Source organism: Syngnathus leptorhynchus, chromosome 1 (assembly GCF_054491065.1).
Source record: "Syngnathus leptorhynchus isolate UIUO chromosome 1, UIUO_Slep, whole genome shotgun sequence".
Classification (NCBI taxonomy): Eukaryota; Metazoa; Chordata; class Actinopteri; order Syngnathiformes; family Syngnathidae; genus Syngnathus; species Syngnathus leptorhynchus.
The window spans coordinates 19124376-19138819 of NC_141195.1; the positions used below are offsets into that span (position 1 = coordinate 19124376).

At 44.0% G+C, this 14444-nt stretch overlaps 1 protein-coding gene and 1 long non-coding RNA gene across 2 annotated transcripts in view; one reads left to right on the forward strand and one right to left on the reverse strand.

Annotated features, from left to right (window-relative positions):
* Nucleotides 1–1248: 1248 nt before the first annotated feature.
* The window catches only part of LOC147062508 (uncharacterized), a 145907-nt gene continuing 132711 nt past the window's right edge, over nucleotides 1249–14444 (reverse strand). Inside the window, exons 4-5 of the long non-coding RNA XR_015067305.1 lie at nucleotides 10491–10576; nucleotides 1249–1603 (exon numbers count right to left, since the gene is read on the reverse strand). This is a non-coding gene — a long non-coding RNA (uncharacterized LOC147062508). The remainder of the gene's footprint in view (nucleotides 1604–10490; nucleotides 10577–14444) is intronic.
* On the forward strand, nucleotides 1602–4228 carry mafba (MAF bZIP transcription factor Ba). The gene is made up of 2 exons (XM_085921061.1): nucleotides 1602–1799; nucleotides 2016–4228. Exon 2 carries the CDS (start codon nucleotides 2023–2025, stop codon nucleotides 3301–3303), a length of 1281 nt encoding a protein of 426 aa, XP_085777187.1. The 5' UTR covers nucleotides 1602–1799; nucleotides 2016–2022; the 3' UTR covers nucleotides 3304–4228.

Consider the following 14444-nt stretch of genomic DNA (forward strand, 5'->3'; position numbering starts at 1 on the left):
TTGCAGGTGCCTGAAATAAATTCAATTACCTTGAATTGTTCTTCGCATCAGTGTGTATTTGTTATAAGCGTAATAAGACTAAATTTATTGGGTTGATTTGTTCATAATTTTTATTGTGATAATTTTTTTTTTTGCTAATACATCCCACTAATAAGAAGATATCATTACTTTGAAAATAGTATATTTTTACTTTTTGTATATTTTACATGCGTTTTACAAACTCTTTATTCGTGGTTAAAATAATGACATTACATTAATAAGTCAATACATTTTCATGAATTATTCTCATAGTATCCGATGTCATGTTGAATGAAAAACACGGTTTAATTAGTCTGCCACGCACACAATTTAAACTGTGGCAAATAATAATCCAATCTTTAATTTGACTTACAACCAAACAAATGAAATTCCTACTTTTGTTAAAACAACAGTAAAATATTAAAATGCGCAATACTCGAATTATTTTACAGCCTACATTTAAAAAAAACAAAGAAGCTTGACTTTCTATTGCTGCATGCATGCCTGAAGTATTTGCTATGGTCTCAGTTGCTATACGTGTGGGAATGTCAATGGATATAAAGATGAAATTAACACATATAATTGACTTATTTACATGTATGTTATTTTGCAGGAACGGCTTTAGTGCATACCGAATAAATGATGTCATAATTGGCGTAACACCATGGCACAACATAGGTGTCACGCAGCGGACGTGACACCTATGAACTAATCGAATTTCAATAAGAGATAATCGACGGAGAGAACGAAATAAAGTGCACGATTAGATTGTTCACACCGCTTGCAAAACAGGTGCTCAAATTGCCCACGCAGGGGCAGCCTTGAGCCTGACTTGGACTCACAGCGTGGCCGAGCCAAAAAGAGGGCTGCCTTGGGGGTCACGTGGAAGACACAACATGGTCGGGACAAAACCACCCACACAAATTAAACTTGAATACGCGTCACATGAATCATTGCTGATTAACTTGTAAATTAACTGCAGACAACGTGGTGGATGGATAGATGGATAGATGGATAGATGGATAGATAGAAGATAGATGTGATATATATATATATATATATATATATATATATATATATATATATATATATATATATATATATATATATATATATATATATATATATATATATATATATATGACAGGGAGCCATATATATATATATTTTTTTATTTTTATTATTATTTTGTTTTTTGCAAGTATTACATTTGCAAAGGAATTCCCTCAATCTAAATGCAGGTGACATGCAGGTGCAAACTTGAGCTGTCTGTCATTGTCACATTGAATGTTCATAAAGACGTGTTATCGTAGGCATGTCTAACTGGACCTCATTACGGATTGTTAAAGGTGATGAGAAAATGGGGGAAAGGAAGGAGCGCTGGTGGCGTGGTCCCACCTTGTGTCTGGCTGCTCCGTCAGCTCACTGTTTCTTGCGCACCTCCGCCTCCTCTTTCCCTTTATTTCAAGTCAGGGTTGGCCTCCCATTGGTGGGTGGCGTGCCACAGATCCCGCCTCTGGTTGTACGTCACCGATCGCTATAAGCATAAAGCGCTGGCTGGGCTGCGAGCGCAGTCTGCTGGATACTAGAATAGAGGAGAGAGAGAAAGAGCGAAAGAGACGCGTGAATCTCTGCGGTGCAGAGCTGGAAAATCTGCTTCTAAGCGAAAATCAGACCCCTATTTAATCTGCTCACTTGCTGTTTTCATTTTTCCTGGAGAAAAAGAGGACTTATCAAGAAGTTGCAACGAGGACTGGTGCCCGTCTCTGCGAGCAAACTTGGTATTTCTTTCCTGTTCTTATTGATGTTTTGAAAGTTGTTGTGAATGCACATCTACTGAAAGGACTGCTTGTGCACTGAGGCCACTTGCTGTCGTTCTACCTCCTGCCTGGCTGTCAGTGACAGATCAGAAAACTACATGATGCAAACAGTCAGCAAAGCTTAGTCTGAAAGTTTTTTTTTTTTTTTCCCCCTCCTGCACTTTTTTTTTCCTCAAGGTGTTTCATGCTACAGCAAGTCAGTGCGCAGCGCTGGATGAACCAAAAGAACTATTGCATGAAACAAGAAAGAAGAGAAGAGACGCTGATTCACAAGTCCGTTTTGGCGACGCTCGCAAGCTCCTTTGCGTACCTGCAAAAGAGTCGCGACGGCAGCATGAGCGCAGAGCTGAGCATGGGCCCGGAGCTACCCAGCAGCCCTCTGGCTCTGGAATATGTCAACGATTTTGACCTGATGAAGTTTGACGTCAAGAAGGAGGGTTTGGCTGGGCTGGAACGCGGGGGAGTGCGTCAGTGCAACCGCCTCCAACCGCAAGGCTCTGTGTCGTCCACGCCAATCAGCACGCCCTGCAGCTCGGTGCCGTCGTCACCCAGCTTCAGCCCCACGGAGCAAAAGAACCACCTGGAGGAGTTGTACTGGCTGCCCAGCGGGGGCTACCACCAGCAGATGGACCCGCAGACCCTCAGCCTGACCCCCGAGGACGCAGTGGAGGCCCTGATCGGAGCCACGACCCACGGTCACCCTCCGCCTCCGCACGTCCAGCAGCAGCTGCAGCAGCAGCAACAGCAGCAGCAAGGCGCTTTCGAAGGCTACAGGGGTCCACATCACCACCACAGCCACCACGGCCACGGGCATGGGCACGGCCAGCAACACCACCACCCGTACGCGGGGGGCATGGGCCACCACGCCGATGAGCTCTCAGCTCACCCGGGAGCGCACGGCCACCCGCACGGCCAGCATCACCATCACAGCAACAACATCCAGGATCCCGACAGCCCGTCCCCGGTGTCCCCAGAGGCCCACCCGACGCTCCACCACCACCGCCACCATCACCACCATCACCACCACCCGCACGGCCACTTGGGCCAGTCGGCGGCGCACCACGGCTCAGCGGGCGGGGGCGGCGGGCTGAGCGTGGAGGATCGCTTCTCGGATGACCAGCTGGTGTCCATGTCGGTGCGGGAGCTCAACAGACACCTGCGTGGCTTCACCAAGGACGAGGTCATCCGCCTCAAGCAGAAGCGCAGGACCCTGAAGAATCGCGGCTACGCGCAGTCGTGCAGGTTCAAGCGGGTGCAGCAGAAGCACGTGCTGGAGAACGAGAAGACGCAGCTGATGAACCAAGTGGAGCAGCTCAAGGCGGAAATCAGCCGCTTGGCCAGGGAGAGGGACGCCTACAAACTCAAGTGCGAGAAACTCGCCGGGTCGGGCTCGGGACCCAGCGGCGGATTCCGCGAGGCGGGCTCGACAAGCGACAACCCCTCCTCGCCAGAGTTCTTCATGTGAGTTGTTTTTTTTAGAGACAGCATCCACCTTGAACACAAATTGACTGATGGCAAACGACAAGAAAGCGTTTAGGACTCTGGGCGACAATTATTTCCACGATAGAAGATCAACTCGTAGCCACATGTAATCACGTGTCCATCCAAGCGCGTCTATTTGTACACTAGATGACTTACGCGTTGAAAACACTTTTCAATTCCCTCCTCTGAGAAAAAAAAAAAACGTCGCCTGATGAACTTTAGCCCGCCTTGGGGCTTTTACCACATAATCTTGCTACTAAATAGCGGAGCAGACTCGGAAAAGAGGCCTGGCGTCTAGAATCTTCTCCAAAATGAAAAAAAAAAAAATCAAACATAAGCAAGAACTCCTTTATGCAAATCTGTCGACAAACCCGTCACCCGGGAGGACATTTTATGCAACATCTCATTGATTTCTTGCCTGCTTGGTTATTATATTCCAATATATAGAGAAACAAACAAAAACATACATTAAATATTAATCCTGCATGCTGGACATGTATGGTAATAGTTTCTATTTTGTACTTTCATCATCTCGTGTATATTAATAAGAGCATGTTGTTGATCTGCGCTTCTCCATATGGGTTTTGGGGACGGTTTGAGAAATGGAGCGGGGACAGAACAGCAGGACTGCCTGTGCAGTATCATATAGCATCATATGCTCGCGGATGGGGCGGTGGGGTGGGGGTGGGTCGGGGGGGTTATTTGGGCTTGTAAATATTACGCAACCGCAAAACTGCACAAGATCGAGGAGGCTGGTTTGAACTTCTTTCTTTCTTTGTGTTACGTTTCTCATTGATATATTTTGTTATCTTTTCTCATTTGCGGGACTGACTGAGAGAGGAGTGCACTTTTGTTCCATGTTTGTCTGTTGAATTGAAAAAAACAAAACAAAACAAAACAAAACAAAACAAACAGCAAACTTTATGGCAAGTGCGCTTTTGGATGATTATCTTTTTTTGTTGTTGTTGTTCATGTTGCAAGTTTTCATTTTGACATTTGCACATACCCCCTTACAGGGAAACATTATGATGCTTCAGGAGTGAAGTGGAAAATTAAATATGACCGGGAGGTTAAGATTAATTCTTATAGGGGGGGAGGAAGGGGCTAACGGAGATTACGCAATTATCTATTCACTCAATAACAAACACTCAGGGTGAAAATTTGAACAGGCTTGATTTAAAATTCCAGGTCATATTTTAACCCCTTACCCTAAAGTAATAACTGTTTTTTTAATTACAAAACGGAATTAAACAAAACAATCATTTTGATTGACAACCACCTGTAGCATCATCAGTGCACTAAATATTTATATTTGACATTGAAGCAATTTGTTGTGATGGAGTTTGACATTTAGTGCAGTGTTTTCCTGATTTTTTTTCTGCAGGACAGTGAAAAAAGGGGATACAGGTGGTGCAAATGCTCAAAATGAAAATATTTTATATGTGCTGATTTTGTTGTATTATTATTTGATGATTCTGGTTCTGCTGGCCAGATGCATAGTTACATAAAGTTTTTATTTTAATGATTTAAATTAACAGACTGTCAGATCATATCGAATAAGCATGGTGCTTGCATTTGAAAGTGTTGTTGAAAAGTCATGCATTTATCAATCTTTGGTTTTCTTGATTCAACTGTGTTGAAATCGAACTGAAACTGCAGCAGCGGGTTGTTGTTTTGTTTTCAGCATTTCCATGTACGTTGTCATGTTGGGGATCAGTTTTCAATCCTGTTTATATGAATAATAGTTAAACACTTAAATTTGAACTGTTCCATTCAGACTGGTTTCTGTTTTGTCTCATTTTGGGGGTTGTGTTCGGAAGAAATTGTTTCCTATTTTGCTTATTAAAGTCATTGAAATGGCAACAATTCAATCTCAGAATTTTTACTATTGCACGTCATTTGTTTTATTTGATCTCATTTGACATCGACATCAGTGAGGCATTTTAATATCAGGCATTCATATTTCAACAAACTGCAGTTACGGCGAAGATGATTCACGAGCACGCACAACACATATTTTCTACATATATCACACATTCGTACACTTGATGTGTCTAAATGGGTTTTTTTTGGGGGGGGGGGCGGCAATTGTGGCGCATGTTGCTGGCCTCTGCTGACTTGTGCACAAACTTGCGCGCTGTGTAAAGGGAGATCTTGACCTTGCAAGACAGAAAAAAATTAAAATCAAACCCTTGGATTAACATTGAAGAATCATTTTGGGGGTCGTACATGGCTTTGAATACACTTAGAAGCTCATCCTGGCGAGTTGGAGGGAGAAGAAAACAAATTAAAAAACCAAACCAAAGGTCCTATCCGATTGTCTGCTGGTATGATACCAACGCGATTACGTGTATTTCATATTTTTATGAGTTAATACTAATCTATGACTGTCGGCTAGACACACATTGTTCACGCATAGCTGTGTGCATATTTTTTTTTAAAGCGACGAATGTGTGATTCATCTGCATAAAATGATCACGATCCAGCACACTTATTGTTGATAGAGCGTAAGTGGAAGCAGCAAAGAATATCAGAGCAAGTTTTTACATGCGTTTCTGGTGTCACACCATTATCTGGCCCGTGTCTGCACATTCTCAAGGACAAAAAAACGAGAAGTGGAATAGAGCGGATTTAGTTTGAACTGTCCCGCCCGGCTCTGCTTCTGCAGTCTGGGGGGATTGCAGTTGCATGGGCTGAACGGGGACAAGCGGGTCTCCACTTACACGGATGGTTGAGTCATCAACACTGAACAAAAAAAGTGGAAGGTTTGTTTTTTTGTATCTGGATGATTTCTGAAAGTCGCTGGCGTCGGGACAATAAATTCCTGCAAATTAGTCAGTTTGCATTACATTGCATTAAAAAAGGTAACCTTTTTCTAAATTTTTGAATGGCCGATAATGTGTAAAAAAAATTGCCCACACGTGTTGATTGACAAATAGTACGGATTTTTAAAAAATATTTCCTTTGCCAAATTGGTACTAAAGGAGGTTTATACACGCGCGCGCGCACGCACGCACGCACGCGCGCACGCACGCACGCACACACGCCCCCCCCCACACACACACTTCATTTATAGCCTATAATCTGAAACATATACTAGGCCTATAAAGACAATTTGAGAAAGAGTATGCTATGACCGTAGAAGTATAACACACACACACGCACGCACACACGCACACGCATGCACGCGCGCACACACACGCAAGCACCCACGCACGCACGCACGCAGACACACACAGACACTAATTATTGCATTATCACTGATGACATGACCACAGACTCGTTAAGTACAGCACACAGAATGTGCACCACAATGAAAGCAAAAACACAAGTTGGTAACAATATCCTAGACGCAGGACCTGGTTTTGCAATTTCCGTCATAAGAACAACATTTGTGCATGCCCCTCGGCAGAACAGTGTAGCTCCACATTGTGAAACTGCAGAAGAGCAAATAAGAATGAAGGCGACACGGGAGAGTAGACGAAAGCACAAGGCTCAGCTCAGCGGAAGAGCCAAGGACACAGTGACCAGGCGTTCTGTAATGATTTTAGTCTCCGATCACACATTCACGCCCCCCCCCCCCCCTGCAGAGATCCTATCTGCATTCAGCGTCCTTATTCTCTTCTCAGCAGCAGCGACAGCACCACTAACAGCAGCTCTCCAGACCAGTTGTCAAAACGTGAGGTCATCTACGTATTTCCCAAGTCTTGGCTGCACGTGCTACCAAGGGCTGTTTGCTTGTTTCACCCTATTTGACCCCTGTCTCCAAACATCACGAGTTTATGGCTCTTGCATAATTAGCAATATGCTCAATGTATAATATGCATTCCAATAGTCCACGTGTGGTTAGTTTAATTATTGGTTCTAATTCTTTCTGCAAACAAAAAGGGCGGTCCACTGAAACTCAAAGGACATATTTTTTTTCTACTTGCAGATCCACATGATTTTCTTGGAAATTAACAGAATTTGGTCGAATAGCAAAAAATGTTGCTTGAGTAGTTTTGGTGTATCCAGGTTCTTCCCCTTGCTTTTGTGGGGTGTTTGCATCATTGCCTTTCCCGCCCACATTCCAAGATCATGCGTGTCCATTGAAGATGTGCTTAGGGGCTCTCTTAGCGTAGGTAGTGGCACCTGTGTGGTGCAAATGCTGGCGCATCCAAATTTTTGTACCAGTGCAGTGCTTGCTGCATGCGTTTGCTTATTTGGCAGACTGGGCTCTGTCACGCTCGGTGGACTTGCGCAGCAGAAGGAGAGTCATGGAAATGCACCTAGACGAGTAACAATTTGGCAGAAGAAAGTCAATCTAAACCTTCCGCCTGCTTAGACCACATCTAAACAGCAGCGCCGAGAAGACAGCTGGTCTAGGAGTTTTCATTCATAAATACGGGACCAGGAGGCATCAAACCCTTTGAATTGTGATTTTTTTTTAAATCATCCCATTAGGTGGCAAAGCAGTGTATGTATGCTGTGTGTGTGGGGGGGACACAAATGATCAGGGGGGGGGGGGGGGGGGGCGTGCAGTCTCCAAGCAGACATTATATGTAGACACTATGGTGCGCAATGAGTGCTCTGCACATAAAGGCAATACCAGGAGCCACTTAGATTGGACATGAATGAAGCTTGCTGTGACCACTCCCATAGCAGCGCAGGCCTCCCTCTCATAGATCTGCTGATTTGCGCTTGTCTGCAAAATGGTCATCTTTCTTCATTTTTCGTTTCTACTCACCTGCACTCTATACACAGTGACATTTTATATTAGCTTCACTGCAAACACAAAACGGCAAAAGTGCTTGTTAGCACAAAGCTTATCCTAAATCCCATATATGAAGACATTTACAGCAGTAAACTCCAGATTCAGGACCCACTGCGTATTATGTTTATATTGACACTAAAACCACACCGTCACATAGATGTACTCCAAAAATGTTATATCAAACATAGTAACATAAGAACACAAACGTTTTATGTTCATATTTTACTTGATACATGCTGTCAAAATATTTCTTTGTCTCCTTATTTGACCTACGCTAGCAAATCACTCTTTGTGCCTTCTTGGTCAAAACTACACTATGACAGACACACATGGCCACAGCAAGTCAATGAAAGTGACCCGTGCGTACACCTCTGCTTCCGGGATGTGAAACTCAATTCCGGGTGGGATTGATCCTCATCTGGCCGCCGTGTGGCTGAGGCCAGCAGGGAAAGATAAGAGAAGACTCCGAGTGGTCAATGATATGCTTCGACAGAAAATACACTGCTTTAAAAGGAAGACATGGTTAGTGCATCAATTCAAATTCCATGCTACAGTTTAACGCTATCCTCTTGTCAGCAATTTCCTGTTGAATTTGAAAATGAGGGTAGATCATTGATTTGAATATGTTTTGTGTTCATGTTAAATTGCAGTGTTTAGGATTTGCATGACTTGCACAAAAGGGTATTTAGAATAAAAAATAATTTGAACAAGGCAATTTCTTTTATAACACGTTTCTGATCTATTACTTATGTGTTCCAAACACAAAATACACGGCTCACGTGAACAAGGTGTGTTCTGCCTGCATGTGGACCAATTTCTGGCCTGTCGTCTGTCCCTCGGATGGGAGGTAAATAATTGAATGAATCCATTAATAAATAAAGTGGGGAGGGAGGGTAGAGAGGTGAGTCGTCTTTACAATCACCAAGCGATGAGTGGCACGGTGGCAAACACGCTTCCACTCTCTCTTTGCTCACTCTCACTCAGGCATGTGCTGCAGAGGACCTCGGGCAGGACGTGCCACTTCAACACAACCCTCATCCATCAGGAGAAGGCGACTTCCTGTTAGGATAGTGGAGGGAGGTAGCGGGCAGTTTTACAGTGTAGGCATTAGTAAAGTCCTGTTGGTGTTTTTTTTTTTTTTTTTACATGACATTGCCTGTTATTAAATGAAAAATTTGCCAAGAGAAAAGGAAGTTATGGTTGTAAAAAATGTTGAATTTTAAGATAATTAATTTTGAGCCTTTTTAAGGCTTCAGAAGTTTTGTAAAGAGGCTCATTTTGGATTTGGGATTTGTTCAACAGCTCCATGAAAGAAAACATGTTGGCCCGAGAAGGCAAACATGCACTCCCATCGTTTTTCTCTCCATCGATCCTCTATTAATGCTCAGCTTTCTTCTTCACTCTTTCAAATCGGCTCCTCTTGTTTTTTCTTTCTGTGGGCCTTCTTCTATATTTTACAGCCTGATCTCTATTTAGATTTCCTCGTTTAGAGTTGCCACAACGCTCCCTGCTGCCAACATCTGTAAGTGGTTTGGAGGCAAGAGACACGATGGAAAAACATCAAAAAATAAAAAAAAGAGCAGCACTGTGCTCTACTACTGCGCTGCTAAAGGAATGGCGGCTGTGAAAGGGCTACAAACTGCTCTGGGATCAGAGGCCCGCTCAGGAGCCGGGCCAGGCTCAAATTTAAAAAGTTGGCAATGATCTTTTTTATTTGCAAGGAGATACATGTCAGTATCAAGGAAAAAAAAAAAACTGTTATCATTTACTCTTGAGGCGTGCTAATCTGTGTAGTTTGTAACAAAAATGTACAAGCCACACTAGACTAAACTTCACACTGTGGGGGCGGGGGGGGGGGGGGGGTGGGGGGCATGTTGGCACCCCGCAGTTTAAGGTTTACTGGGGATTGACCTTAATCACGTGTCAGGTTTTAGGCAGATTGGACTTGAGCTGCAGCACTTTTAAAGAGATTATGTTATTGTAAGAGATTAGAGGAAGTAGATACATTGAAGGGAGCTAATGAGGGGGTTCAACCCTCCCCAGCTGCATGCCGGCTTAATGCATTGCTCACTATCCTGTTGATAATACACACTACAATGCTATTATTGTGGCCTTTACAGGCGTTTACAATGTGTATATATTTTCTTTGCAGCGAGCTACACTGTTGATAGTTTGCGACGTGCAAAGTTTCATCTAAGTTGACCATTTATTTGAGGGCATGTGGCTGCCATTTACTGTGTTAGTAAAGTCAGTGAAATGGCGAAGGGGAGAGTCAGGGGATGTGTGTGCACAGTAGGGTCTCATTAGGTAATGAGGGTGATTACGCTGCATTAGGTAGTGGAGAAGCGAGGCAACAGCCACAGGGCGGGAGGGGAGAGGAGAAACATGTGTCTATGATTTGCGGCATAAGCACATACCATTTAATTGAGACAAGCTGTCTCCGCGTCCTGATTGGTGCAGAGTTGTCCTCTGTGTGTCTGCTTGGTCCTCGCTGTCCTTAGCTCTGAGGGCAGAAAGACAGATGTGGTGTGAAAGGGTGGAAAAGGAGCATGGAAAGGTACTGGACCCAGAGGGAGACGCTCTTCAAGGTAGAGAGCGGAACGCTGCTAGTCTCGACTTTTCTAGGTCAGGCCTTTGCGTGGAGAACAAGTAGAAGATGGAAGTGTTTTGTCTGCGACTCAAGAAGGTGACCACCGATTGTAGCGTGATGCTTAAACGACAACCCACAAAGATCAGCACTTGAGCGATAAATGTGCCACAGGATTCTCTTTGCCAGGTACGGCCCTGTCTTCTATAAGAAGGAAGGTATTTTTACCCGGTATAAAGTGCTGACCCAGTCTCAGGTAATTACACCCCTGTTGGGTTTTGGCACAGACATGTCAGGGCAATGCTGAGTGCACCTTACACCCCAGCCACGGGTAAACCACACTTATCTCACCATTTACAAGAGAACGCAGAGCCTGGCTCCAAACGAGAGTAGGGAAGTGGGGCCTACCTTGGCAAAGCCAAGTAAGCGCTCTCCCATCAAGAGTCAGAAAGTGCGCAAGAAGCAAAATGAACTTTGACAGATATGCAGTGAGAGAAGAAAAGCGAAAAGATATATAAAAGTGCCAAACAGTGGGATTATGGTCAAGTGGTACCTGTATGTGGTGCATTTCCTGACTATGGATTCAATCCATTAATCCTTAAGAGGGTTAGGCATGTTCTAATCACTTGTAACACAATAATGTCGAGCATGAACAAGATACAACTTTCTTGGATTTGTATTCAACTGTAGAAAAAAAAAACAAAAAAAAAAACAAAGGGCTGATGACGCCCTCAAACAATTAAAAGCTGGTTCTTCCTTTGGTTTGAGAAATTTGACATGTTTTCAATCATTCATACAGTCTAATCATGAAGGTATTAATATGATTGTTTATTTGAACGATTTACACTTATGAAGTATGTAAAGAAGAAGAGTGCAGGAATACATAATTAGCTGAAGCTTCACCCGACGTCGTCTTGATTAGTTTTATGCTTAGTTGATTTTTAATTGATTGAAAGCGATTTGAATAAAAGCCACCAAGCTACAAACTTTTGTCATGAAGCAGGCAGGACACCACAATATAAATCAGTCTCTCTCATGTGACTTTGCCTACAATATGTCCAAAGTGTTACCAAGACGTGCTTATAAATAAAGCCCAGTATTCAAACAGTCTTCAAGGAGACAGTTTCAAGAGCCGAGCCAGTGAACATGTGCTTTTCAGACTTTGAGAGCAGAACAGGAAACCTTGAGTCTGTGTTGTCTTTACTTTGTCCAGAATCTATGTATCGTCTCTCCCGTTAAATGCATGCTTTATGGAAACTATGCGCTGTGTGTTGCGCGGCAAAGGGAAATGGTTGTGGTCAGACCGTAGTCCTTGACAGAGGAGGGAGGAAAGTAAAGAGTAGACAGAGGAGGGCTGAAAAAGAAAACCTTCTTGAATTTAAATGATGAGCTTATATTCATATTTTATCCACATGTTAACAGGCGCATAGGCAGGAAGGTCCTTGCTCAAGTGCAGCGTGTCCTATGCTGGTGGGAATGTGCCACTGCATGTTAATTCTCCCTTCACGCTTGCGTTGAGGAACACAGAGCCTCTAATTGATGCTAAACAAACTGCTGACCTACACTCAGGATGAAAGTCTGTCCCTGATGCACACGCAGTGACACAAGCTACAAAAGTTTACTATCTGTCCTCAAACTCACCGGAAACTTTATTCGCTGCAAGCACATGAGATGTCATTTATTTGTTTTGTTTTTTAGCTTTCAAGTTCGCGTTAAAATGTGACAGGCCGGGAGTGTATACTTTGCAATTGTCTTTTGGAACGCTGAGAGGCATTTTGGAGAGCGCCCATGCATGCGTGAGGACACAGTGGAAGGTGAGGGAGGGCCCGAGAAGGTGAAGTCCTACTCATCTCGCGCTCACACACACAAACACACACACAACGCGCACGCATGCACGCACACGCACACAGACTGGCTCGCAAGAAGAAGCACAACGATGCCTTTGTGCAGGCCACATTTCCTCGTGTCTCCTCACGGGTAGATCATCTCCGTGCAGTCTGCTGCATGGAGGGCAAGTGCATGCATGCCACGGAGAGTGAATCAGAGGGAGGGTGGAAAGGAGTGGGCGAGAAGTTATAACCTGAATCTTTTTCCACAGATTCCCCTTCGTCTCTTGTCTTCCGAGTCTCTCTGTCACACCCTCCCCCTTTTTCTCTCGCTCCCTCCACAGAGGAATCCAGTCTCTCCATTGGGACTAGAAGCCCTTTGAAGGTGATCCAGAATTGTGTTGCTCTGCCTGTTCGATTGTTCCCCTCTGCCACCTCCACTCCCTGCGCATCAGCCCTCGGGGTGCTGGATCCCGTTCAACCTGAGAGCAGCCATGCTGCAAATCCAGGCCCTGGGTGAAACACCGTCGCAGAGCGCCCCGTTGTACCCCGGGGAGAACGCAGGTGGCTCGCAAAGACGGAGGACAAAGGGAAACGCACGCACGGTCATGTACAGTACGGTGATTAAATGCAAAGCATTGTCTCTACCTTCATCCCTTTGCTTTTCATAAGCCTTTTTTTTCATCCCTTACACCTCCTCCCTCATTGCAGGCCACTTCCCCTCTGCCTTGCCTATGCTTCCCCTCTCTGTCCCAAGGGCAAACTCATCAAACTGGTTCCTTTGGCACACTGGGAACACACAAATACGTACACACTGGGATGCCAGCACAACCTCTTTATTCAACAGAGGGGCCTTTTACTTGCAGGGCCTCAGAGCTGAGCAGCAGAAGACAGCGAATGACAAACAGACACAGAGAGGAGACAAAAAAGAGAAAAAGGCAGATAAAGAGAGAAGTGATCCAGAGGGATGTGCATTCCTTTGGCTCGCCTGGCTCTCGAGCACAGGAGACGTGTTGCTGGCTGTTCGCTTTACTCTCCTCGGGCCACATGGGGCTGGCACGCCTTTGCGCATGCCCGCATGTCTGTGTGTGTGTGTGTGTGTGTGTGTGTGTGTGTGTGTGCAAAGGCTTATGTTTGTATGTGTTAAACTAAGGCAGACTTTGCAATTTCACTTACATTACTACTTTTATCACCTCTACTGTACGTGTGTGTTCCCAACCATAATAACCAGAGGAACACACACTTCCAGCTTACTGCTTTCAATTAAAACTAAAGAGCTTCCAGAACCACCGGGTTTTCTTGCCAAAACCTGCCGCACGTTTACACACAAGCAAATTTACACAAGATGGTAATTTATCTTATGTGACACAGCACAACTTAATTGCAATCAGATGATGTATGAGGCAAAAATGGTTTTGGTGCTGAAGGGTAATTCAGGTTTATTGACGTATTTTATATTTTGGTCAGGTTAACAAAAACATCCAAACAAGAAATGCTAAGAGAGTCACAGTATTATATAAATTGCTGCCTTGAGATACCAGTTTAATTTGTAGAAATGGCATTTAACAGTATAAAGATCTCCTTTGGGTTCATTGGTCACAATTTTCCAAATTGCTGCTTACTATATAATGTGTTAGGTTGAGTTCGCTACCACCATTAAGTGCTTGTACCTCATATCTGCGCTGGTAACAGAAAAATGGCTCATATCACCAACAATTTCAGCGTCTTTCATAACTCAAGGAACCTCAGTGTTTGTATGATATAATTAACTTGGCCCTATGATAATACATCATTGTCTACTCAAAAATTTCAACAATTCTTTTAACTTTGAGAGTTCCCTTAAATGTTAAGTGCCTTACAAATTCTTCTTCTTCTTCTTCTTATTATTATTATGGGGAATATTTTTTCATTCTTGTTGCTTTTGAGTACTATATAGCCATCTGTAAAAGTACCCTATG